At 31.0% G+C, this 27,626-nt stretch overlaps 1 protein-coding gene across 3 annotated transcripts in view; it reads left to right on the top strand.

Moving 5' to 3' along the window:
* Dach1 (dachshund family transcription factor 1) overlaps positions 1 to 27,626 on the top strand; it is a 390,486-nt gene that overhangs the window by 350,984 nt on the left and 11,876 nt on the right. For all 3 annotated transcript variants that reach the window (XM_063246828.1, XM_013141496.3, XM_003477566.4), the window contains 2 exons: positions 2,370 to 2,513; positions 3,006 to 3,074. In XM_063246828.1, coding sequence (XP_063102898.1) covers positions 2,370 to 2,513; positions 3,006 to 3,074 — 213 coding nt within the window. The remainder of the gene's footprint in view (positions 1 to 2,369; positions 2,514 to 3,005; positions 3,075 to 27,626) is intronic.

The raw sequence follows: 27,626 nt of genomic DNA, 5'->3' as shown, positions 1-27,626 counted from the left end.
CAACAAGGTCAAGTACGCAGAACAGAAGCCAATATGACTTCTTATTGGGAGAAACTGATGATATTATTGATCTATGAATTGTGTCTTTTAACACACACTATCATCCATCTATAGATGATTTAGAAGGTCTTTCATGTTTGTATGTTTATGTATGAACATGAAGATTATTTACAACTAACTTCCATTTGTTTCAACTATCATTATTTAAAGTATTCTATATAAAAGAGAGATTTTTGTGTGTTTTTTTTCACTTAATGAGTATCCAATTAAGGCTTTATATGTTCTTTTCTGTTTCATGTGGTTACCTATTTCTATTTTGCTTGTAAAAATAAAAAGCAGGGCTTAGTTCATTTATCTAGTTATTATGAGACAGTGCTTAGTGCACTCCTGGAAAAGGTTGACTTGTTAATCCGTAATTATACATATATGATACAATTCTAATGGTACAGCCTCCCATTAGTTTTGATACTGACATAAAGCAAAATGAACATTGACAATGGAATAAGATGAATAAGAAAGTCTGGTCAAAGAGTTTAATCTATGAAGTGATTTTCTATGAGGTAGCCTTGTTTTGGTTTTGCTCTAATCTAAAGAAGTCTTTCACACAAGATTTATGTGCGTGCTCTTGAATTCCTGTGTAACTTTGTGGATACCTATTCGCAGGATTTACATTTTACTTTATTCTTTTAACCACTAGAGGGCAAAACATTCATAGATCACACCACAAACTTCCCTTTTAATTGATTATCAGCAGTAAGTTAAAGATAATAATGATCACTACTTATCTATAATGGACATGTCCACTGAGGCAGAGTACTACCCTGAAGACAGAGTGTGGCAATCCCGTTTGGTTCAGTCCGCTATGAAGCCACAGTGAGTGGTCAATTAGAAGCTGCTGGATATTGAGCTTGTTTTGCCAGAAAGAATATATTATTCAAAATAAATACTTCAAAATGTATTTTTTCTTTTCAAAGAAACATAAATAATATCATTTTTGGAAAGAGACACGATAGGCAACTAATTTTGTTAAGGTAACCATATAATACTTATACAATGAAGGAATTTAGCATTTATTTACAAAACACTTTAATCATTTTTTTTCTTACATGACTAGTCAATTTGCATTTTGATTTAAAAATGTTTTAAAAATATGATACATAAGTAGTAAACTCAGCGGATTAATGGACTATCATCTGAACAGTATACTGATATATAAACAGGATATGCAGAAATTGAAATTAGACTACTTACTTCAACCAGTATTTCCATAATTTATATTTCAACTATATTTTATTTTATTAAAATTTTATTAAATAAAAAGTTTTTGTTCTTTCATCAATAGTAAGAAGTCAAAATTTAAAGTTGGAATAATCATATTTCATGACATATAAATGAATTTTCTGAGTGATTTCATCACGTTAACATCCACATTTATTGTCAAAGAAATGATTTCAAAGAAAAAAATAGATCCTATATACTGAGTAGTTATGATATATATTTACATGGAGGGGATTTTAAAGCAGTTACTCTACCTAAAGTAGTTAATAAGCATTTTGTTTATTTGTTATTATCTATTGATTACACATTATATGCCGATATTTAAATTGTTGGTAAGAGAAAATATATCATAATCAGCTCTGTGCACAGTCTACTTGTTTACATAATAGCTGCAATATTGTTATTATTGGCATATTATTATTAGCACTTAGGTTTTTTATTCCGCTAGAATAACTGCAGAGTAAAAATGCAGTAGTTCTTCATAACTCACTATGAAGAAGTTATTCTCTGAGAAAATTGTAATAATGTCATCCAAACAAATTACTACCCACATATGTTAATTATAATTAGGAGCATTTTACTGTTATATGCAAAAATATTTATTTCTTTTCCTAAAATTTCATGACATAATTATAATAATCCTAGTTGTCGTATCATGATTTTTAACAAACAGTTGTAGTACAAATGCCTCGTAAGGAGATGGTAGATCTGCTTCTAGTGTTCTGTTTTGAACTATTGAAACTATTCTGCACTATGCTGATTCCAGAACAGGTAAGCCACAAAATGCATTTAATCAAGATACATTTATCAGTAAATATAAATATTTACTATTATTGGTTTCCAATTAAATTTATCTCTCACTGTGATAATTAAAAGCTGTCTAGTGTGATTCAAGGCTAAAGTAAAATTTGGCTTCTTTAGATATTTTATTAACAATTATTTTTGGTAAATGTAGGGTTTTTAGAATTTTCCACTTATTGGCAAGTTCAGTGCAACAGGAAATAAAAACAGATAAAAATATTGACCATTTGTAAATTAGTAACGTTACAAAATTTTTTAAAAAAACTAATAGTGACAGTTTTTTTTTCTAGCTATAGTTCAAAAGAGGCTAAAAAAGGAGAAGAAGGCAAAAAGAAAATTACAAGAAGCACTAGAATTTGAGACGAAACGGCGTGAGCAAGCAGAGCAGACCCTGAAACAGGCAGCTTCGACAGACAGTCTCAGAGTGTTAAACGGTAAGAAGGTGTATATTCAAACATGACCAACTACTATTTCCTATACTCAGAGGACAATTTAGACATGTGTTTATGACTTTGTATATTCCTATGAATGTGGTCCACTCAGCTGTGCTTGTCACTGAGAGCATGGTGGAAAGAATGTCTTGGGGAAAATACTTTATTTCATAAATACTTCTTTTGTTTTATTACTTTACCCTAGCATCTGGGATCCAGCATTACTTTGTGCTTATCTAAATCTTTTTCCACCAAAGACATGACAAATATTAATTGAAGAACTTCCACTCCTGTTATATCTTACGAGCAATATTATGTGACTTGTTTATTTAAATCTTCTGAAAATTCCTATGACTAGTTTCTGTTCAACCTTTAAAAGACGACAAAGATTTATGTGATTTTAATTCGGCACCAAAGTAACAGGTTGCTCTTTTTTTTAAAGGACAATAGGAATCAAATGAAATATATGTCACTCTTACCTTTCTATGCTTTTAGACTCTCTGACCCCAGAGATAGAAGCTGACCGCAGTGGCGGCAGAACAGATGCTGAAAGGACAATACAAGGTAGGAATTTGCAGAAGGCTATAAATCTAGATCTTGCTATATGAGCTTTTCCTCAGCTTTAGCCTGCTATTCAAGCATGTAGCCTACCATCTGGGCCACATCAAAACAAGTTCAAACAAGGTCAAGTTCATCTTGCTTGTTTATATGAGTGAATTCATTTTGTGCTGATAGATTTTCTTTAAATTAACAGGTCATTTCTGTTTATACAATGCAATTAAAAAGGAATAATTAATTTTAAACAATGTCTGAATTAATCTGGGACGTGGTAAATAGACTTTATTGAATGTTTGAAGCCCAACCCAATGCAGAAAGAGTTTACATATTTTATAGTACATGATAAAATAATGAATTAAGCAATATATTTCTTAAAATTTAAAAATGTCTAACTAGCCACTTTGTGACAGTTATTGTAAGGCACATGCAAAATGTACTCATTGAATGTTAATATTAAATTAGATTGCCTAGTTCCTTTGTGGGTTTCCAAATGTTCTGCATGCATTATGTACATTTAAATAACACAAATATGTTATAAAAATCATATATGGAATACAAAAGGGAATTGAATTAAGCACTCAGAAGAGCTATATATATATATATATATATATATATATATATATATATATATATTACCAAGATCACACTACCAGAAAAGGACAAAATCACAAGGCAGAATTTATAATGAAACATCTAGATAAGAAACTCAGCCTAACTACATAAATACTAAACAGGAACAAGAGCATTTTTTTCTTTTTTAAATGGAAATGATTCTTTAAAAGGAAGTCTAAAATGATTAAATGCCATAATCCTCCCAATTGCTTTTATTTTGCATCTTAAACCCAATGGTTTTTAGGATACTGTGTGACATTAATCATGTTATGTGACTCCAAAACTGTTACTTTTGTATGGTACATATTTGCAAAAGGTATAAAAGAAATTCCCTTTTGTATGGTACTATATTTGCAATGAGTAATAATCAGAGTTTGAAAGGACATAGTGTTACATTTTTTCCTATATTTATTATACTTGAGGTCATAATAATTAGCTTTTCAATACTAAGACTTGAACTTTATGTCTTTGTGAGACATATTTTCAGAAAAATTAATGTAATTGTAGATGTAAAACAGATTTCAATTTTTAAACCATTATGGATTTCAAAACAATTATGTTTGTATTGTTGAAATGATAAGAAATTCTATCATGTAGACATTGAACAAGTTACTTTTAATACAGATCTTTCCAGATTATCAAGGCTGATTTGATAGCCTCAATAAGGCCAATGGTAATTGATATAAACCCCAGTTTTTAGCAGGGACTATTTATTTACCAAATTAGAACATGTCGAGGTGACTTGAGAAAACACAAAAGTTTCTATTCAATTATGACATATAAATGAACTTCTGTATGTGGAATTTTTAAGGCTCAACTCAACCTATAAAGAATTATAAATAACATAGTCTTGCATGTAAATGAAATATTCATTGTTAATACTAAAAATAGTGATTAAACATTTTTTCAGAGTTCTCATAATATGTATGACATAAGTTCACTGCCAGCAACATTTTGGTGATTAGTAATGTATAATTATTTTTATTTTAAGGTACAAAATTCATATACTCAAATGCACACACTAATATGGCTAAACTTTTATTTGTATAACATTGAAATATTGAAAAGTTTTAATTTCTATTACTGTTATTTGGTTGTATTGAACAAAGAAACATAAAAATCACCTTTCCTTTTGCTATCCAAAATGCTATCAGTCAAGTAACACAGTAAAGCTGCCAAAATAACCTCATGATTAGAAAAACAAAACATTTATTCAAGAATTATTCTTAGTAATTCAAAGCCAAATATAAACTCTTAAGTGATTATTTTTGTTTTTAATTATGATACAAAAATATTCATTCAACTAGCCTGCCAAGTGTCATATTGTTGAAAATGCACAATCTTAGTAAAATGCAAATATTATTTTTGTCAAATAATATGAGTTTTCTTCTAATATAATTAAAAAAATGCAATATAAATGTTTCTAGTTGTTGCTTAAAAAGACATTTCACTCAGGTGAGTTATTGCAGAACTTTTAAAATAATAGAGCAAAGAGATGTTTTGTTATTCATTTTTCCCCCTCTGAGTCTGTCTTCTATTACTATACTAAAGTAATGTATCTAAAAGGCAAGAATAAAATTAATTGCAAAGAGAAGAAATTAAAGAAGGAAGAATTTCTTTAGTGAAATTCTGTCTAAGCACAGAATAGAAAGGGCAAACAGAAGAGAGCCAAAACTCACTACTAATTTTGCATTTTGGGAGCCGTGCAAACCCACTGCTTCACAATTCAAAAGCGATCCTAACAGCTGCCCACTTCCTCCACCCGCTCACTTTTCACGTGCAAGATATTGCACTCTTGAGTTGCTTTTTTTCTTCCAAGCCAACCAAAGCTTAAATTACTTGTTATTCCAAAATAAACTCAATTTAATTCAGAAAGAAAAACCGAGCCCACAATTTTATGATTATCACTTATTTTTAATATTTTAGCAATAAGTAAATGCCACAGTTGGCCCAAGAGGTAATCACCTAGAAGTTGGGCACTTAAATACTGTTCAAGTGCCAAGTAATTACCTTCATATAAGCACCTCAGCTTAGACTAAATACTGCACCATTGCCAATTTCACCATTTTATATCACAGTTTCCATAACATTCAAGAGGTGGGAAAGAGGGAATCTGAGTGGTTTAGAAAATATTCTTTAAGAATAAAGGTTTTAAATGATTTAACTCTTATTCATAAATAAGCCAAATCATTTCATGTCTCATGGAGATAAACTCTTCAGTATTAGTTTTTCTAATGACTAACTCAAAATTGTGAATTTACTGAAGCTATTATAAATATAGAATGAACATCCAAAAACGGGGAAGGAAAACAACTCAAGAATCATATGACAGTTAACTTTTTCATGCTGTGAATCTTAACAAATATGTATGTCATAATTTGTATCAGGGTTAAAAAAAAACTTATTCTCCTTTATACTTTTTCTAAGATAATTTGAATGTACAGAACGAATTTATATAGCTTACTGTGCAGTGTCTTCAGCTGGTCCCAAACCTCTTCTGCATATAAAAATGCACACATTCTTTATGTTGCCTGCTCTATAATGTGATGGTTTCTTCCATTAAGCCTCAGTCTTATTTTCTTCTTTAGTCTTAAGCAACAGTACCTACTTAAATGACTTTTTTTTTGTTTTTTTGTTTTTTTTTTTTTGGTACCAGGGATCGAACTTACAATCTAGTGTTTGCCAGGCGGGCGCTTATGCCACTGAGCTAAATCCCTGGCCTTAAATGATTTCTTTATCATATATTTTGACAATTGTATAAATATACCTGTCCAATCCTTTAGACATCCCTTAGCAGCTTCAGATAGTAATAGATAGCTTTCTGTGTGGTTGCGTCACAGATACCTCAAAGTTCAGTGCTCAAAACAAAATACTCTCTTCATAAGTCTAAGTTTCTCCCGCAGTGATTCTGTTCCTGACTCACATCAAGTCTAATCCAATGTCTGTATAATGAAGGAAGAACTGAACTTGACATCTCCCACCTTCACCCCTCACGGTCTGCACTTAATCACGGCTCTTCCCCTTCAGTCTCTCCACTCCTGTCTTGCTGGAATTTTTGTACTTGATGTTTTCCTAAAGATCTCTTTCTTTTCCTATCTACAAAGGATATCCTTCCCCACTTCCTTGCCTTCACTTACCCATGATTGAAATCCCAATTAAAAAAGTTACTCTCACAAAATAAATAAATAAATAAATAAACCAACAAGTAAATAAATACATAAATAAGTTACCACCTTCAGAACACTTCACTTCCACTGAAGCACCTACTTGCCCCTTAAGATCCTTCCACCTGTGCATCTGGAGATCTTTGTTCAGTGTTTGCTTTTTCTCTCAAAGTGGTTGGACAGAACATGAAACATCCCACATGGTTCATGACTGTGCCACTATTGTAGTGCTGGTGAACTTTTTAGAAACTAATGACCAAACTACAACCCAGAACCCACTTACTTATTGCAAAGTGCCAACACTTCAACTCAACCTGATTTCTGAGGTTTTACTTGAGAAAAAACAACTCATAATTTAACATCTTTTGTCTTAAAAGGCAAGAAAATAACATGCATGCCATAGGTTTGCTACCACTGCTCTATTGTCTGGGAGGGCATTGGTACACAATGATACTTGCTCTGTGTTCCCTGAAGAAAGAAATTAAGCATTGATAAATTAAGACCTATGTTCTAATGATCTTGTGGATAGGGAAGTCCTTATTGTTCAACATTTCTCAATTGGAGAGACTTACGGAAGGAAATAAAAATGACATGACTCTGATTAGGAAAGTTAGAATTATAAATAAAATTAACGTTCATATTTGATAACTGAATTAGCAGTACATGTTTATTCTTCATGTGCATCTCTGATGTCAGGATTTGCGTTCTTTATACTTTTTCATATCTTGTCTTTAAATTTTAAAATCTCACTAAATTAACATTCCATAATCACATTTATTACTTATTTTTCCTGTCCTATTTACAAAATACATGTTTTTCATTTCTTTAACATATGTGAACATTATGCTTCTTCTCTGATTTGTTTCTTAAAGTTACAAAAGGTTAAATCTGTTAAAAATAGATGCTGCTGTGACATGGTAGATATTGCTGTGAGACTATATTTCATATAAAATTTCTGAAAAATCTTGAAAGTTGCTTTCAAAACAGTAACATTTTATTTTTCAAGTTACAGTCTATTTTTTTGAACACCTAAATTATTGTTAAAATCAATAGGAATGTGAGCCATAGTGCCTCTGACATCATAGGTTATCTGCAAGTTATGCTTGGAAAATCTTGACTTCACTTGAAAGTACATGTCTTTTATGTATATCCAATGCCCATAATTAAAATTATTTTGCTTTTTGCTCTCCTTTTAACTGATCTTAGATCACAGAAAGCCAAATATTCCTCAAACAAGAAGACATAAAAAACTTTCCCACACATTAAAAATGTTTTTCTTTCCAATTTACAAAGGTTCTTTCTGTTCCCTATATCGAAGATACAAGTTGAATTTTATTTTAAAATTTCTCATTTATTCAATAAATATTTATTTAACATCAATGATATACAAACACATTACTCTGTTGTCACTGCATTAGAATTGAGCTAGGGCTTTAACATAAATTAAATCTCTTTCTTGAGACAAAGAGAAAACTGAGGCTTAGTGAGGGTAGATGGCTTATTAAAAGTCACACTAAGACGGTATCAGAGTTAGGACTGTAATGTGGTCCAGTTGTTTTCCACATCACCTTATTTTCTTCCTGAGTGCTTTTACATTGGGTTTGTTAAATTATTTTCTCCATGGAAATATATCATTATTATTATTATTTGATGCATAATTTAGAGCTGCAAAGCATCATGTATCATGTCATTTTATGAAAGTATTTATCTTTGATCATTTCTTTTATTGAATCAAATGTTTTAGTACCTAGTGAATTTCCTAGGATTGCCATCCTATCTAGACTTTAGATTGTTATGTATTAAGTAGAGGTATGCTTTATTAAAATAGTGAAAAATATTGGGTCCTGTTGAGCCTTTTCTCCTTTCTTGTATAAAACAGTATTCTAATGTAAAAGCAAGGTAACCTAAGCTAAGAGTGTTTAATTAAATTGCTGATATTGTTCGTTGCATACTGCCATATTCTTCATACTGTTAGTTGGTTTGGTTTCTAGCATTTGAACCCATATTTTTTACCCCAACAATAATGTTATTTCCACCCGGCCTTGCTGCCTGGGCTTACATATCTCTTATAACTGCGTTCAGCTGCACCACTCAGGTTAGGTACCCAATACGTTGTCTGTTAATAACTTTAAAAATCTGAGCAACTTCTCATCGAAATTATTCAGAATTTAAAAAAAAAAATTTGTTCCTTGTTTTTACTTTTTTTGGCAGTCGTGCCTATGCTATGTCTATAGACATTTAAAGACACACTGAGGAAAACTACATTTTAAGCAAAGAAAATAAATAAAGTAGCAATAAGAAAAATTAAGAAAGTCTTCATATATAGAGAAAAGATGCAACTTCATCCCCACAAAGTAGCATGTAATGAACTCACAGTAAATTTAAAGCCTCAACAACCATTGTATTTAGTGCGTGATATATGAGGAACCCCTTTTTTTCTTTTGAGGTAAAAGTGTCAATAGAACTTACTAAATGACATGTCAAGGCTTAAATTAATATTGTTAAATCAAACCTGACTTAACCTTACCACTTTTAAGATCTTTATGAATTTATCATTCAAATTTTATTATAGAAATGTTTTTATAGTTTCTAAAATTTAAAAAAGATTTCTACCTTTCATGTGAAAATTGGGATTCTTTAGGCACTTCTACAGAAACTAGAAATTAAGAGATGCTAGAGGCCTGATCTAGATTCAAATCTAATTTACAATTTTCTATTTTTTTCTCACACAGTTTATTAAACTTGGCAAGGTGTGGTGAACATTAAACACAATAATTCATGTAAAACACTTAGCATGTACTGGGCAATAGTACATACATAGTTAAATTTTAGCTGTTAATATTAAATTTTATTGTTGGGAATTAACATAATTACTACAGAGCCTGGTAACTGGTAAACACTAAAGCTATTATTGCTCTAATATATAATTTACATTTCCTTTATTGGAAAATTGGTCTTTATTTATTGTGTACTATTGAATTAATCCCATACTAACGTATTTGTGGAGATTTTATAAGAATATTTTTAGTTATTTCAACCAATTTTTCCATGTTTAAGAGGTTTTTAATTAGAGACGATAAGTAAATCAATAGAATAAAAGTCTAGGACTTAAAACTGTATTTTGGGCTATCAGCTTGACTTTTGTCTAGTTACTTAGGGGTAAATAATCAGCACTAGGTTACAAACTGGTTTTCTTGATCTTAAAATATAATGTTAGAATTATTACTCTGAGCAAAATGCAATGATAATAAATATGCTTTAATTCCCTTGGCACTGGTTTCTGGTGTTTGGCAGCAATTCCGTGCAGTTAATCAATTTAAGGTAGCATTGATTAAGTTGAACAAAAGATGATACTGATTGTAGCCTAATAAACAGACTATTGTTCTATAGTTATCACAGGTCATTGTTAACTACTCATTCAGCTAGATCTCAGGCTTATTAGATAGGAAGCTCCGGAGGTATTAATGAATTTTAATATTTTATAAAATTTTACTATCTTTTCCATGATTTCAGTATAAATATATTTATCCTAATAAATATTCCATTTGAATGTAACTGGATATGCCTAAACTCAAAATACTCAAGCCCTCTATATTTTTTTCTTCACTGTGGTTTCTTCATAATTTATACTATTCATACATGAAATTAGACATGGTAGGCATTAAGTAGGAAGCTCCTAAAAATAGCTCCTAATAAAATAATTCATTCTAAATATCATTACATAAATTATTTCTAGATACTGTTTCCATACTGCTATCTTTGGAAATTTCTGATTCTTCATTTTTAAAATAGACATTATAGTGGTCATTATAATGTCTGTTTTGTGACACTTTCATGACATTTCTGTGATGTTATTTCAAGTCTAATGCCATTGCCCAAATACTAGGTAGTAAATGGGGAACAAAATTATAGGTCATGTTTTATAATGTATTTGACAGCATTTTTCTTAGTAAAAGTATACAATAGAAGACTAACGTTAAGAGAATATAAGAGTTACAGAAATCACTTTTATCTGGAAGTATCGGAGACAATGGATTGGAATTGGGTGTTTAGAGAGGAGAAAATGGACATTGTGCAACTAAATTGCTATTAAGTACTGAAATCAAGCATTATTAATCCAAAATTTAACAGTTTTATTAACATAGATAAAATTGTATAATTAAATTAAATTGGCTTGTTCATGAATATATTTGTGATTTAGCTTGAATTTTGTCTGAAGACTTATAACTGGAGAATAATGATAAATGGAGAAGGAGAAAGAAGACCCTAAAGATAACACTGGATCCAAATTTCGTGTCATGAAATAGTGGTTAGACAAAGTAAATCAGTGAAATTCACAGATGATCCTAATTTGGAAGGCATAAATACATTCATGTGGAATGTTTAAGGATGCGAAAGAAACCTGGAAAATATAGACATTAAAGACTAAATAAATGAAATTAACTTTGAAAGGCAGATAATTTAACTTTTAGATCTATTTTGAAGAATATTAAAAAAAAAACTCTACAAATATAAGGAGTGACATAGGTAAATTACATTTTTCATAGTAGTACCAGAGTAACAATGATGAGGTGCAAACAAGACTCTGTCGTGGTAACTTTATATGTAGTTTTATGCATTATGTATTTTTTTTTACTATTCAATCCAAACAGGTTAGGATATCATTTTTTACAGTCAATACATTAATTTTTAATACTTCTGGGAGTACATTACCTTCATATATAAGGAAAAGTAACATATAATAGTTTTTGCTTGAAGTTTTCTTCACTTTCATTATCAAGAAAAAAAATTGATGGACATTGTATCCAATTAGTTTCCTCTCTGAGGATTGTTTCAGTAGGAAAATATGTATAATGCCTACCACAGCTGAAGACATTTACTTTCAGTGATGTAGATTAGAACTAACTCTAGTGATTCATATTCATAAAGCCTGCTTCCTTTTCTCATTTCCATTCTTAGCAAAAGTAGCTTGGTTATATAAGAACTATTAAGAAACAGAATAGTTCATTTAAAATGGCACATAAGTACAATTTAAATTTTTTCTGAAAAGTATATTTCAAGAGTAACGAGTGATTTAAATATTTACCTTATACAAAATAAACTTTCCATATTTAATTCTGTTCATAAAAGTACAGGATTTGTGTAAGCAAAATAAAAACTTGCCCACAAATACAGTACATTATTAAGGAAAGTATGCTATTAATTTTGATAGAATATATATGTTTAGTCCTCTGAAACATATATTTGATATGAATTTTCATGTAAGAAAAACATTAAAAATTATCCTCTAAATGACAAATATAAGAATGTTTGTGAGGTTATTCCACCTCCCTGGGTTAGGGACAGAATGCAGACATGCCACAATAATGTTTTTTTTTTCTTTTAATTTCTACTGTTCGAACCATATTAATGAGAACATCATTTTGGAGAACTAATTATTTCTATTTGTCTTGTGTCACACTTTCTAATTCCCCTGTATTAGCACAGCCAAAGCAAATTAATTGCTTTTCCAGCAGTTGAACCTTGTCCAAGAATGAGCTCACATTCCCTTCCAGTTTCCCTGTTTGTGGGAGTGCATTGTGTCAAAAATTTCTCTTGATACTAAACATAGTCTTGAGAATACCTTTACAGATTTCTGTATGCTCACTTGATGAAATTTATAAGTTTAAGTGACCCGCCAGGAAAGATAAAGTTCTTAGCTGCAAGATTATACATCAAAACAGTTAAAGTGAAATTAAAATTAAATGAATGAATCTCACTGAAGCAAAAAAAGCAGTAATTAATGGTTCCCTTAATTGTCTTCATAAAATATTTGCACGGGTCTAATTTGCATAATTTGCATGTATTAATTAATCTTTCAAAGGAATTTTGTGCTGAGAGAAGCCAAAAAATCTCTTTGTTTTATTTAACATCTAATGAAATATTTATCTTCTTTAATGAACTTCTCATCTTCATTAAAATAAAAACTGCACAAGTTTGTATGTTTTAAATGTTTTTATAATTGAAGAATTCAAAAAATCTCTTTAGACTTACAACAGCTGACACACAAACACATTATTTAGCTTTCAGTATCATTTTAACAACAGCAACTCCTAAAATAAAGGAAGTTCAACTTCACTTCCTCAAAGATGGCAAAGCAGTTGGTAAGTGAATACAGCTATTTAATTTTACAAATGAGCTTTATAAAGGCAGGAATATTTCTTTCAATGGTGATGTTATTTTTTATGCCTGATATACTGGACGTTTAGAAGGTATAGATTTAAAAAATCAGTATGTTTAATTATTTAGGAAATGTTTGATTAGTTGAAAATATTTTACTTGGTTCAAAGACATTAGCCCAGAAAAATCCAATAGTTGTTATTAAATTGTAGATCGACTGACAGTGTTTCCTAGCAGAAACTGTAAAGTCCCTACTTTGTTCTAAATCTGCCTGCTAAGGAATTGCATTAGGGTTTTCTGCTCTCACAGACTAGGAGATTAGAGGAAGAAAACAGGTCTGAGAAAGGGTGCAGTTCAAAATCTCAAGTGCCAGTCATAGATAAAAGTGAGCTGAGTAGAAGGTGAGGACAGCGTATTTTTTTTGAAGTGGAAGGGAAATGGTGATCTGTTAATGGGAGCCATTCTTTTTGATGCAGCAATGTTTCAGTTTATAAAAAAGAAGAATATGAACAACATTTCTTAGGCAGTTTAAGGTATGTACGGCTCTCCAAATTTTTGTCTTGGTGATCTTTATAAGCCCATATTTATATGTGAGGAAACTGAGGCACATACTATGAACTACTTTGACTCAGTCAACTCAGGAACTCTGAGTCTCTTTGTCTCCATATGCATTGCTTCCCACTGACAGTGATCTTTTATCTCACTATAATTTATGAAGTGGCTGTAACTAAATGTTTAAACTGGATAAAGAGGGTGGCATAAATTCGTGAGGATAAAGATACAAAATGCAAATACGTAGTTCCTTCCATATAAAGTTTAGTACTGTGATAAAATCAATTAAATTGACTTTGGGTTTCTTATGGAAGTCATCTTTAGTAAAAAGACTTCATTGTGCAGAGGTTTTTTGCTTGTCTCGGCTATCACTTTAAATTTGCATTTTTCTCAGTAAGTCTTCCTTGAAGTAATAAATAAGAAATAAATTTCTGTAAAATAAATTAAAACAATTCACTAGTTTATAGGGTTTGTTAATAAATTCATTGTAAGTGCCAATGCAGTTCTAGCATCAATGTTGTACTTTATTTACATCAGTGATTTCAAAAAATTAAAATCAGTATTAATACATTTCAGTGCTAAGAAAGCACATTGGTCTGAGAATGATCATCTAGTGTCTATATTATTGGTAATTCATATTGTGTCATTTTGACTTCTAAAACCTGTGATATTATTGATATTTTTTGTTCTATCAGGATCACAAGAACATCTACTTATTTTCTAGGAGTACATACGCGCGCACAGGCACACACACACACACACACACACACACACACAAACACACACACAATGTGTCTGTGATACCTGTGTGTATATACAGATGAATTCTGGATCTAGAATTCCTGAATTAAAATTCCTATGTTGCTGTTTCTAGTTTGTATAATACTAAGTGTAATTTAATTTCTTAAGATTTTTAAATTCTTAATATGTACAATTCAGATAATAGAAATACATAATATCTAGCTTATAGATCTGGTTTATGGATTGTTAATATATGTAAAAAAAAACTTAAAATAGTGACTAGAAAAAGCCACATACTGATTAATGAATGTTATCTTTATACATAGTACAATATTATTTACATTTAATAGAATATAAACTTACTAAGGATGAGTTTTTTTTTTTTAATCTCCTAGGCCAATGACTGTCTTTCTTCTATAACTCATGCTTTTTCATTTAAGCATTATTTTATCTGACCAGTCAAAATTATTTTCATCAGATTTTCTAGAGCATTTAAAAAATTCATGACAAGTTATGAATTTCAGTATTTATATCAATTTAAATGGACATATTTTAAGATTAATTTGCAACTACATATTATGTAAAATTATGTATATCATTTAAAGTTAGATAAAACACAGACTAGCTATTTTTGATTCACATTAAAGATGGAAATGTTTCAGCTTCCTAATTTTCTTATTATATTTTGGCAAAGTTTTCTTAATATGATTTGTATTTTCTTATATTGTAGAGTAGCTACATACTCTTCTAATTCATATATAATCACACTCCTGAGATAGTAATCTCTACACATAGTTCCACTTAAGCCTACTAATTACACCTATAAAGCAATGAATGATGGCTACAAATTATTGGCTCTGACTCTCATTCTTTATTTATTTCTCCCTGGGAGAAGGAATGCTGGGTGGGGAGATTTTAGAGCATAAATTATTCCCATACATATTCAGGTGTGATGTGTTTAACTTTGATTCTAAACTGTGTTTCTGTATTTACATATAAAAGGTTATGAAGTGATCATAGCAGAATTAAGGACTAGTAATTTACATTTCATGATAAAATATTTAGTTGTATTAATAATTTCAATTTTTACTGCTTTGTGTGAATCAGTGGATTTAATCTTATTTCACTCAACGTTATCAGAGTGTTCTGGCTGATTTTAATAAATTTCTCCAGCAGTTATAGTAGGTTCTGTGTTCTAATCAATCCGTAGTTAAAAGGGCTGGGAATGAAGAGAGATTTCAAATGTGAGCAAATACTTAAAACAGAATGGAAGGTACATTCCTCTTCTAGTCCCACAGATGGCACTGGGTTCTAGCCAACTGCTGCCCAAGTGGGGCATCAGCCCTATTATGTCATTTTCATTTTCTAAAAGAACTTAGAAATACATATTTTATGTAAAATACCAAACTTTAAAAAACTCTGTGGGTGCCTGAATAAGACGTCGTTTTACTCATGTTCTCTGATAATAGTAAAATATATAAAAGTCCTCTAAATAAAATATGACTAGTAATACAATGTATTATGTCAACATAAAAACAAAAAGGAAAATAGCTCCTTTTTCACAAATAAGGGGGAAGGTTTGCAAAATTTTTTGAAAGAACGCAAGAACTTTTGTACTTAATTGCTTTAAATTCAGATATATTTCAGAAATGACATTTTGAAGCCTACCTGCCCATAGCTTCTGTTTAATTACTTTTTTCCTTTAGATTAATTCTCTTTTGTTAACCACTTCAGTTATATGAAAATTTTAAAAATGACCAATTTCTTATTTGTAGATTCAAATTATTATCCTTAAATTGTTATGATGTGGAACATTTAAAAAATTTCAGGATACTTAAAGAATTCTACAAAGGCTGATTAATTATTTTCCATAGTTGATGGGCTTGTATTCTCCTATGAATTAAGAATTAATACTTAATGTGCTCTGTCAAATGAAAATAGGTATTGAAGTCTCAAACAATTAAAAGTACAAAATAAATTTGATAGAGAAAAGTAAAAATGTTCATGGAACAAATGTCATATGGATGGCTGGTCTTTTGAAATAAATCTCTTATAACTCAATGTTACTCCTGGCTAAGATTCCATTGAGGTATATAAGAAGGACAGTTGCCTTTTAAGAGTTATTGGCATCAAAGTCTAGGTGGGACTATAAGAAACAATTTCTTCCTGTTGTTAAAGTATATATGTATGTATACATATATACTTTACTTATTTTACAGTGACATTTTAAAATACAGACAAAATTTAACCAGTGACTTACCATTATGTCATACATCAGTGGATATAACAAAGTAAGCAGGTGGCTCCATTATACAGAATTAATTTGGGTTCAAACTAATTAGGAATGCCTTTACTGGATCTCAAAAAGAAGTTCAAATAAAGAGTATGGGTTTATTCAACACCAACTGGTATGTATTCAGCGGCCATTTAAAGATACTAAATAATGTGAAGTACCATGATTAACAGTGGCACACATTCCCACTTCATTAAAAACTCTGGAATAATATTTAGTTTACATTTTATTTACTCATGTCATAATTTCACATCCTCCACAAAAGTCTTGTCTCCCGATTTCCAAAAATACTGGTAACATTTACCTCCTAGAGAAAATGATATGAAAGTATATATAAATCAACATTGCTTAAGTCAGTTTAAATAGGTTTATGATTTTTGTTTTTGGTAAGCACATGAGAATTGAGTTCCTAAATTAAAGTATAAATATTTCAGTCAGTGACTAACTGGTCCCATTGGATCTCGGATGCAGTTCTTGGTTGACTTCTTTTGAATAGTATTTGAATGTGCGATTTTATGAATGTAATATGGAATAATCACACCTGTTAACATATCCATAACATCTAATACTTCACAATTTTTAGAATGAGAATATTAAAAGGTAGTATTTTGATAATTTTTAAATACACAGTAATCTGTTGCTAACTATATGCACCGCACTATAAAATAGAACTTAAAAATTCAGGTGGTCTCTTGTTGAGAGTTTGTTCTTTTACTGGGAGCTCCCATACCCCTCAGATTCTGTCCTCTGAGCACCACACGGTCTCTAACTTCCACGAGGTCAATTGTTTTACATTCTATATATGTGAGAAATTACAATACCATATTTGTTTTTGTGTGCCTTATTTTACTTGACATAGTGTTCTCCAATTCAATTCCATCCATGTTATCATAACGGCAAAGTTTTATTCGTTTAAGCATGAATAGTATTCTGTTGTATTTAAGATTTCTTTATCCATTCATCTACTGATGAAAACTAAAGTTGATCCCACAATTTGTTTGTTATTACTAATGCCACAATGAATATGGCGGATACACTGAATTCAAATCTTTTGGATAACCTACCCTTTTGTGTAATTGCTGGATCATATGATAATTTATTTTCTAGTTTTTGAAAAAGAATTTCCACGAAATTTTCCATAATGGCTGTGATGACAGTGTTGAAGTATTCCCTTTACTGCACACCCTTAACAAGTATGTTTTTATTCTTTACAATAAAAGCCATTCTGACTGTTGTGAATTGGTAGCTTATTGTAGTTTTATGTTTTCCTAATGATCAGCAATGTTGGGCATTTTTCGTATGTTTATTGGCTGCATGTTTTATTTTGCTTTGTCTATTTAGGTCCTTTACCCATTTAAAACATTTATATGATTGTTTTCTTGCTAATGAGCTGTTTGAGTTCCTAGCATAGTTTGGATATTGATCCCTTTGTAGATATATAGTTTGCAAATACTTCTAATCAATAGATTGTCTTTGCACAGTATACTGTTTCCTTTACAATGCATTCTTTTTAGTTTGATATAACCTCATTCAGTGATTGTTTGCTTGTTCTGTTACCTGCACTTTTGGGTTAAAATCCAAAATGTCATTTCCCTTACTGATATCATTTAGTTTTTACTTTATGTTGCCTTTTACTTATCTTGCAAGTCCTGGTCTCCTGTTTTAAGTACTGAGTACATGTTGATTTTGGTATATGACTGAAATAAGAGTCTTACTTAGTTATTTTGCACATAAGCATGCATTCTCTTCAACAGCAGTGAGGAACCCGTCCTGTTCCACTGCATTTTCTCGGCACCCTCGTCACACAATTCACTTGTGAGCTTGTTTTGGAGCCTCTATTCCATACCACTGATCAGTATGCCTATATATATATATATATATATATATATATATATATATATATATATTGCTAGTACCACATTGTGTTAATTTCTACAACTTTTATTATACTTTGAAGTCAAGTAGTATGATGTTCCCCACTGTGTGTGTGTGTGTAGTTTTTTGTTTTTTTGCTCAAGGTTGTCTTGACTATTCCATTTTATATAATATTCCATTTGAATTTTAAAATTTACTTTTAATTTTTAAATTCTAATTTTAGTTTTTTCTAGACTCTATTTTTTTCTTTTCTGTCTTTGAATACCACTATCTGGATGTCTCCATTTTCATGTTATAAAACTAATAATATAGAACATAATGTACCTTATGAAAGAAAGCTTTGGAAGTTACAAATTCAGGATTTTAATTTATAACAAAACCTTAGAATTGCTGTTGTAATTTCTTTCTTTTCTAAGTATTTTTCCTGGCTGTCTTCCTAAGACCCCTGTAAAAAGTGCAGTTTACTCTTCTAAGAGGCACCCTAAAGAGAGTTTGGGAGAATAAAATTTTAAAATGGCTCTATGTGAAAAGTTAGTATTACATTTTTCTTGTACCTGTCCTCTTGAGTTTCCAAAGCCCATGTTTAGCAATTTATGGACTACAAAAGATTTGCATTAAAATTAAGCAACATTTTGTGAGATAAATTTTGGAAAACTTGTAATTAATACTTAATAAACTATTTATTATAGTCAGTTCACCTTATCAATTGCCTATATGCCTAAATGTCAGGGCAAAAAAATGTAAAAGATTTGATATCTTTTTAATATAAATCAAAATTTATTAAGCTACAAAAAGTAAAGAATTCTGATAAAATATATATGTAGTTAATTGTTAATACAACTGTACATATTAAGATGTTTTTCAAGAATGATAGACATTATAATTGCTATTTGTATAAAATATGAAATATTTATGTATTTTTATTATATGAAACAGGAATAATTGTTAAAATATAACCATATCATCTATATATACATCTCAATTTTTGAAAGTTGGCATGCTATATAAAACATTTTCTGTATTCATATTTTGCCATTTTTCCAGTAGGACTGATTTTCATTTTTGTTGTTTATAAAAACTCAGTTTTGGCAGTACACATTTGAAGACTAAAATTAATTGATAGAAGAAAATCTGAAATTTTGAAATCTTTTTCCAGAAACATGTAAAAGATGTATCATTCTTTATAAAAAATAACCATTGTGATCCAGTGGTTCTGAAATGTAAGTAAAGAGCTTTTGGAAGACAAAGCAATTTATTCTTGTTAGGTAAAGAGCCACTAGACTAAGTTTAGATTCTCTAAGAAGCCATGCTATCAGTATATCTTCTCAAATTTTTGCAAGCAAAATATAAATATAGTTTCTGATGATGACTTTGAACAGATTTCTAATTAATTCTTGTTAAAATAAAAATTTGACCCCCTTGTTATTGTTAACTCTGAAATAGATACACTAAATCTTAAGTAACATAAATACTGCATAGAAGTTATTTATATAGAAGGAGAATAACATTAATTCAGAAATCAGGATTTATCTTTTGGTGTGTTCCATGAAATGGGAAGACCCAGTTGAAATGCAAAGTGCAAATCGAATTATAGGATTCAACATTAAAATGGAAAACAGTGACTGATAACTGTAATTGGTAACTTGGGCAAGAGATCAGTGCTAGTGTGGATGCTGAGCTTGGGCTCTTAATTTCATTTATGACGTGACAGTGGAGCATACAGACTGAGTAAGCACCTACGGTGGTATGGTGGTATGGGGCTGGAATGTGAATATGAGGTCCAGACGAAAGACAGACTGGTACATAATTAAAGCTGATGAGAGCCCAAATATTGAAAACATAGCATGTCTTTGCAAAATCTTGTTATTACCAAGACACTGCCTATTCTTATGCCAAAGAAAAGATCACCTACTAGTAACAAATGCAACATTAAGAAGAAAAATATGTTCAAATGGCTATGAGTTAGTACATTTTGTAATAGTTGGCACTATATATATATATATATATATATATATATATATAATAAGTGAACTGACATTTAAAAAGAAATAAAGCACAATATTACTTTTTAAATAGCAGAAAAGAATTAAATTCTATCCATTAAATGAGTATAAGACTGAAATCAAACAATTTAGTGGTAGTTTATCTACATGAAATTAAAATAGTGTATGATGCAAATACATAATAGTATGTTAGATAATCCATATTTTCACTTATTTATTTTGCATCTTTGTTGATTCTGCAGATTTTATCTTGACAAACTGTCAATTCAACTCTTGCATTAAGAGACATGTATTTTTTATGATATGGTTTTGTATGGCAATATGTCATGTATTGTTCCTTTCAAGTAATCAGACTACCTTGAATAGAGCCATAAACAAAAAAGCAGAGACAATGTACTTCCATTGTAAGATGTTCTCTCTGGTACCTGGATCTTCTTTGCAATTATTTCAACAATATAATGCATTCTTATTTTGATAAAAAGAAAGTAAGAATTATACTTTTGTTTAAATCTGTTAAATAAACAGAAAAATCTTTATGTATCAGTGTTCTAAGTTATCACAACAAGCTATTTTATGCCAAAATCATACTATTGTTACTGTGTTTTAAGCTTTAGGAACGTCATGATTTTGAAGTACATAAGACCTTTGAAAATAGACTCATCAGCTATTTGTTTAAGGCTACAGAATTTAGCTTTAACAGAGTCCTAAGCTATTAAAGTACTGGTCATGAATTGGGCCTATTAAAAATGACTAAAAAAGTTGTGAACTCTTCACGCAGCCATTGACATTAAAGATATTGTGGAAAGATGGACAAGATTTATTACTCGAGACTTAGAGGTTAATATCATAATTATGGAGGTACATTTTCATAAGAAGAAATAACACTGTGAAGTATGTCCAGTTAAAATGGCGGTAGAGTGTCAAGGATTTTAAGATTATAAATAGGCAATTTTGTTTGAATAATTTGATATTGTCAGAGTGTAACTATGAATTATCTCTTAAAGAATAGTGTGAAATAGTCACTATTGTAAGAAAATAAAGATTTATTATTAAGTGGTTTTGACATAGTTTAGATGAGTTCTTTAAATTCATAAGGGTTCTTGAAATCTAACCTTAATTTAAGATATAATGATCTACATGGTGACATAAGTTAATTTTATTCATGTCACAGTTGCTGTTGATGGGAAAATAAGGCAACACTGACAGTAACCACAGCCACAGGCTATTAATTTTAATGGAAATACTGGCCTGTGTTACCATGACCCAGGGCAGAATTTCACAGTGGGCATGAAATATACATATATCAGCATTTATATTCTTTCTAAATATATGCACATTTATTATACTACACTTTATGTGTTTAGTTGTAAAGTATTTGTGTTTGTTTTTTGAGACTGTGTTAAAGAAATTTGGCAATCTCAGAGCCTAATATATGCTGAGAACAAAGTGGAACTTACGTAAAAGTCCATAGTGCAGAGACGTTTCCAGAAATTCTTTATTTCCAGAGACAGAGACAATTTGTAAAATGTAAAATTATTCATTAGCATTGCATATTTTTCTGAAAGCACATTTTGTCTTATTTTATTACTTTGCATTTTAGAAAGCATTTACGTTTTTCCATTTGTTATTGTTTGCAGTTTGTTGATATTTTCATGATTAATTTGCAAAGAATTAAGTCTGTTTCCTTAGAAAACATGTAGTAAGAAAACAATTTTTAAAACTGCGTGCTTGATCCCAACCAATCACCATTACTAAATCAAAAGCTTTAAGTATTGTCTTTTCTCTTCTGATGTGTAATGCCTCTTTAGATAATTTTAATAGTCAAGTTTAGAACATATTTTTTTCTCTTTCCCCTTTGGTGGTTCGTTGAATTTTAAAAAACTTCAGTAGTAGAAATCTATACAATTGTCTGGATCCTTTTGTCACAATGCATTAAATGACCTGATAAGATCATTATTACTCCTATATAAGTTTAATCTGATGATTAGACTATTGCAGTTTTTAATTTTTTTATTTATGTGAGTGCCAACACATATCATGAAATCATATGTTAACTTCTAAGGCAATTCTATTTTTCTTCTTAACAGAATCAAAACATTCTAGGAAATGCACGTATACTTATTTCCACTTACTAAAGAAAACACACGTGTTTGTATATGTCAAAAATGCTTAAGATTAAAAATTCTGTGACTTAGTATAATCTATTGTACTATTATTTGTCTTAATTACTTTTCTTTCATTGCTGAGACAAAATACCCAACATCCACAAGTTAAGGGAGGAAAGTGTTATGTAACTTACAGTGTGGGGAGGTTTCAGGCTTCAATTGGCTGACTCTAAGGAAGGGAGGCGGGGCTTGACTGAGGAGAAAAGTTCTTGATAGACAGAGGTAGCAAAGCCACAAAGAAAGGAAAAGACAAGATTCTTTCTGTCCCTTATATTGTATCCACACTAATGGGATCAAGGTTGTGACAAACTAGTCAGTGAATTGATTTAGTAATCACCCACTCTTAATCTTAGCATCTTAAATCCTAGCATCGCACTACTCACACTCTAGATTCAGCCATCTCTGAAAAGCCCCACTTGTGGCTGTATGAAGCTTTGGGGGTAACATCTAGACACAAGTCATGACATTATTAAGTCAGAACTTATTTGGTTTGGTTTTGCATGAGAAATATTTTTCTAGGAACATTCAACTTATTTTTTCCATTTCTCTAAAAAGCAGGCAGGTTTTCCAGGAGAACACAGCATTCGACTTGGTGAATAGTATTGGACTTGGTGAGCTTGTGTGGCCTGGAGTTGGGTTATCAATTTGTCTTGTGTTCTAGAAGACAGTAAATTGAGGTATATAAGCACACTTTAATTCATTAGGACTGCAGTATTAGCCTGATGAATTGACCAGCAATAACAGTATTAGCGGTATGATATATTACTTCATAACGTAACTCTTTTTACTTCACTGTTTCTACATGTAAGCAATGTAGGATAGCTTTTCTGTATCCTCTGCTGTGTTGCCATGTCCAGGCTTCAGTAGGGTGATGGCAGACTCTACAGTCACCTTTATACTCCCCAAGGCAGATTTTGTTTCCAGACTTTTGGAAAGCTTAACACCTTCAAAGGTGCTAGCAGACGACCTTGGAATCCTGTTGGTCATCAGTCCTTGAGCCAAGGAAGATCAGTAAATGACAGCCAGCATCCTTTGGTTGAGAAGTATAAAGATCTAGATAGAGTGTTAAGAGCCAGCAGTGTGGCAGTTATAGTCTTTTAGAACTTCATCTTGGAAAAGACATGCCGTCACTTTTGCCATATTCATTTCATTAAATAAGAGTCACTAGATGTAGCTCACACTACATAAGGATACATAAGGATATCAATACAGGAAGGCAAGGGCATTGGTAGTGTTTTTTGTTTTTTGTTTTTTTTTTTTTCTGTTTTGTTTTTAGACAGTGTCTCACTTATAACCTTGAAATCATGGCAAGTCTCCTGCCTCAGCCTTCTAAGTGCTGGGGATTACAGGTGTGTGCCACCATACACAGTATTTTTTGAGGGTGTTTAGTACACAGAGTCCTGAAGAAAATAAAATTATTCTGTTATTGATGAGAACAGATTTGGTACAAGGAATATTAGAATAGTTAATATACTTAATTCACTCAGAAATATATATATATATATATATACATACATACACATATGTGTGTGTGTGTGTGTGTGTGTGTGTGTGTGTGTGTGTGTACCAGATGTTCACATCAATATTTTTTTTTTGTCTTTTTCATTTTTATCGGTACCAGGGATCGAACTCACGACCGCCTGCTTGCAAGGCAGGTGCTTACGCCACTGAGCTAAATCTCCAGCCCCTCACATCAATATTTGATTCAACCTAATCCCTGGCTGGTAAACCTTGCCTGCTTAACTGTGCTTTCTCTAGTCTGAATTTTGGACAAAGACCTCACTCATTCTCATGTGTTTTTTTTTTTTTTTTTTTTTTTTTTAAGAGACAGTATTTCTTTTAAAATGCTTTCTGATTTGCTTGTATGTCCTCTGAGAGAAGTAACACATCTCTGAACTGATGCTTTTGCTTTATTGTCAAAGGTGGATGGATAGAGGATTACCTTATATACTAGTCTTCTGTAGCACTGATTATTTTCTCCTATTCACTGTCTAAACATTTAATGATTCCATTACATAAAATGTAAAGCTATTGTCCCATAAAAGTGTCATTTATTTCATTAAGATTCTATTTATTGAAAAATGAATCTTTCATTGAAGTTTGCTTATCATTTGTCAAATGTACTCTTAGACCAGCATTTCTGTTCAGCACTATATAAATATATTAAATATGGCCATAGAGATTTAAAACTATTCACTTACAATTACATCCCTAGAGAGATATAGCCTTTATTAAGATCATCAAATTGGACATGCTATAGAAAGTAGGAAAAAGTAGAAAATGCTAAACTTTCTTTCAAAATGATGATTTTTTTCCTTCAAATTTAGAAGAAAATCAGTAGGCTCTGACAAGAGCTTTCCTGCTAATTGCCACCTTTGGTTTTTCCCAGAGGTAACACATGAATTTATTCTGAAAACTCAATTTATTCACAGGATTTTGCCTTTCTTTTGAGTTCCAAAAAGATACAACGGTTTGATTTGAAAGATTTCTATTTTGCTTCCATGGCACCTTATTTTATCAAACAAGGAATCATTTTTCAAATATGCTGTTTTAATTAAACATAATAAATTGTCTATTCATCACCCAGGTTCAAGTGTATCTCCAAATGGTTATTTTCTTATATTATTGCTTCTTAGATTCCTTTTCCCCAGAAAAGCATAGGAGAATGGAGACAGTAACAAGAAATTTCATTGTGTTTTACTTTGCTGAAATTGGAAGGTCTCACCTTCCAATCAAGACAAGGTAACCTACGTGCAAAGTACCCCATTTCCACTTGCTGGTACATTAACCACTTTGATGGCTTCTAACTTCCTACTAATGAATGGTTAATTGGAACACACACACACACACACACAAGCACATGCATACATAAAAAGTACCAAAGCAGCAATATAATTTTTCTTTGTGTTGTGGTTTGCTTTTTTGAGTAAACTTTTAAAAGGCAAAATTTGTTTCAAACCCAATTAAATAGAGAAGTAATTTGGTAGTAACAACAAATGCATATTAACATATAGGATCCTAAGTAACAGGTAACAGTTAAGCATACTTCGTAAACTTTATAATTATAAATTTACCATTAAAACATGATGGACCAATAGACCAGAATCCAGGTTATGTCCATATGCTCAGTCCAGTAGGTTTCATGGATCTGAACCTGCTTCTGTGGAGAACTCTATTAAGAAAATCACTAACCATTTATCTACTATCCAATACTTGAATAAGACTTTGACTTCTCAGAAGCCTTCTTGCTAAACACAAAGCATTTATCATGAAAATACTGTCCATATGATCAGTGAAACTATAAGCCTGCATAGTAGAGAGTAAAAACCTCCAATTAGTTATTAATAAATATCTGATATTGCTGATATATTGAAATTTATTTAATTGGGGCAAACTATTTTACTTTTGAAAATCTGTGCTGCAGAAAATTCAACCTTGGACAAAAGTTCAAAAACAGTATAAAAACTATCATATATATTTTACTAAGATTCATCTGTTAATAGTATTTTGCTGCATAATAATAGTATTATGCTTTACTATGTTCTCTAATGTTTTCCAAAGCATTTTCAAGTAAAATATATATGTAGTGACTTTTTTCCTATCATACTTACCATACTCTTTAGCAAGCATTTGGTAATATGTTCTCAATCAACATACAGTCTATTTATCAGCCCAGTATGTATTTTATTGACACAATACTTTTATGCAATCTGACATTCAAATTCTGATTGTGTCACCTGACAAATAACATCCTTCTCAGCGTGTTTCCCTTCATTACTGAATCTGAATTAGGATCATGTATTATATTCAGTTGCTATTTTTCTGTAGCCCTTTTAATCATAAACATTTCCTTGCCTTTATAATTTATAAAATGTACACTTTTGAAGAATATTGCCCTTTTTAAACATAGAATGTCTTTCATTCTGCCTCTCATGATTAAGTTTAGTATACAACCCAGACGAGGTTGTGTTCTTCTGAAGGAGCGACATACAGTGGCAGTTGATGTCCATCTTTCCCTCATTTTGTGATATTAGTTTTATAGTTCATTACATATATTTTATGAGCATTTTCAATTAAGTTCAAGGTACTAGAAATACACAGATCATATGGTATGTTATCTGACTTAAAGGAGATGATAGCAGATTCTAACAGTGTCTCTAGGACAGTGAATTGTTTCGTCTGTCTATGTAGTTAAAGCAACTTGGGAGAAATAACAGTTGAGATTCTGTGACAAGTGTTTGCAGCAGCATATGTGTTCTAAGTATGTGAGATGCAAACCCTGTCTATATAAATTTAGGCAGGTATTTCGTGACTACTATACTTTATCATCGGGCTTTCTTCACACTAAACACAGACTAGCCTGTTCTCTGTTGTATAGATATAGCAGACTGCTGAGGGTGAAACTTTCTTTTTTAATGCTTGGGTGTAATCATGGTTTTAAGATCATTGAATATTTATGAGTTCATAAAACTGTAAGGTCCAAATTTTCACACCAATCAGAGAAGATTATTTTGTACTGAATAAAATACTTAAATACCCAATAAAGCAGAATCATCTTCCCTTCGGAAGTGAATTCCTCTTTGCACACCGAAACATCAACATTGTTCAATGCACAATTCATATAAAAAGTATTCTTCTAAAAAAAAATCCTAACAAAAAGTAGTACTTGTAGGAGGAACAGGGATATTGTAAACTAATCTGGCCACACTGAAAGAATATTTTTGCCTAGAACTGCAGTTGACTAAATAAATGGGTTACGATTAACTGTCTCCATCTGTAGATCCCCAGGTGCCTTTTTTACCCGTTCTTCAGTTCCACTTTCATTGCCCGTCCTTCTGTTTAATTTCCCATTTAGAAAGAAAAGCTGTGATCATTTCAGTTTGCTTGGAGAAGATCCTTCCTAGGTCTGTAATTTCAAAAGTTTAAGTTCCACCAGCTTCAAATTTTCAAAATTCTAATGTCTCCTTGCAAAATTATGCTCACCTGGATTCATC

The sequence above is a fragment of the Cavia porcellus genome, unplaced genomic scaffold, assembly GCF_034190915.1.
Source record: "Cavia porcellus strain 051 isolate PalLab524CR breed Dunkin Hartley unplaced genomic scaffold, mCavPor4.1 scaffold_4, whole genome shotgun sequence".
Lineage (NCBI taxonomy): Eukaryota > Metazoa > Chordata > Mammalia > Rodentia > Caviidae > Cavia > Cavia porcellus.
This window is presented reverse-complemented; position numbering and strand designations above follow the sequence as displayed.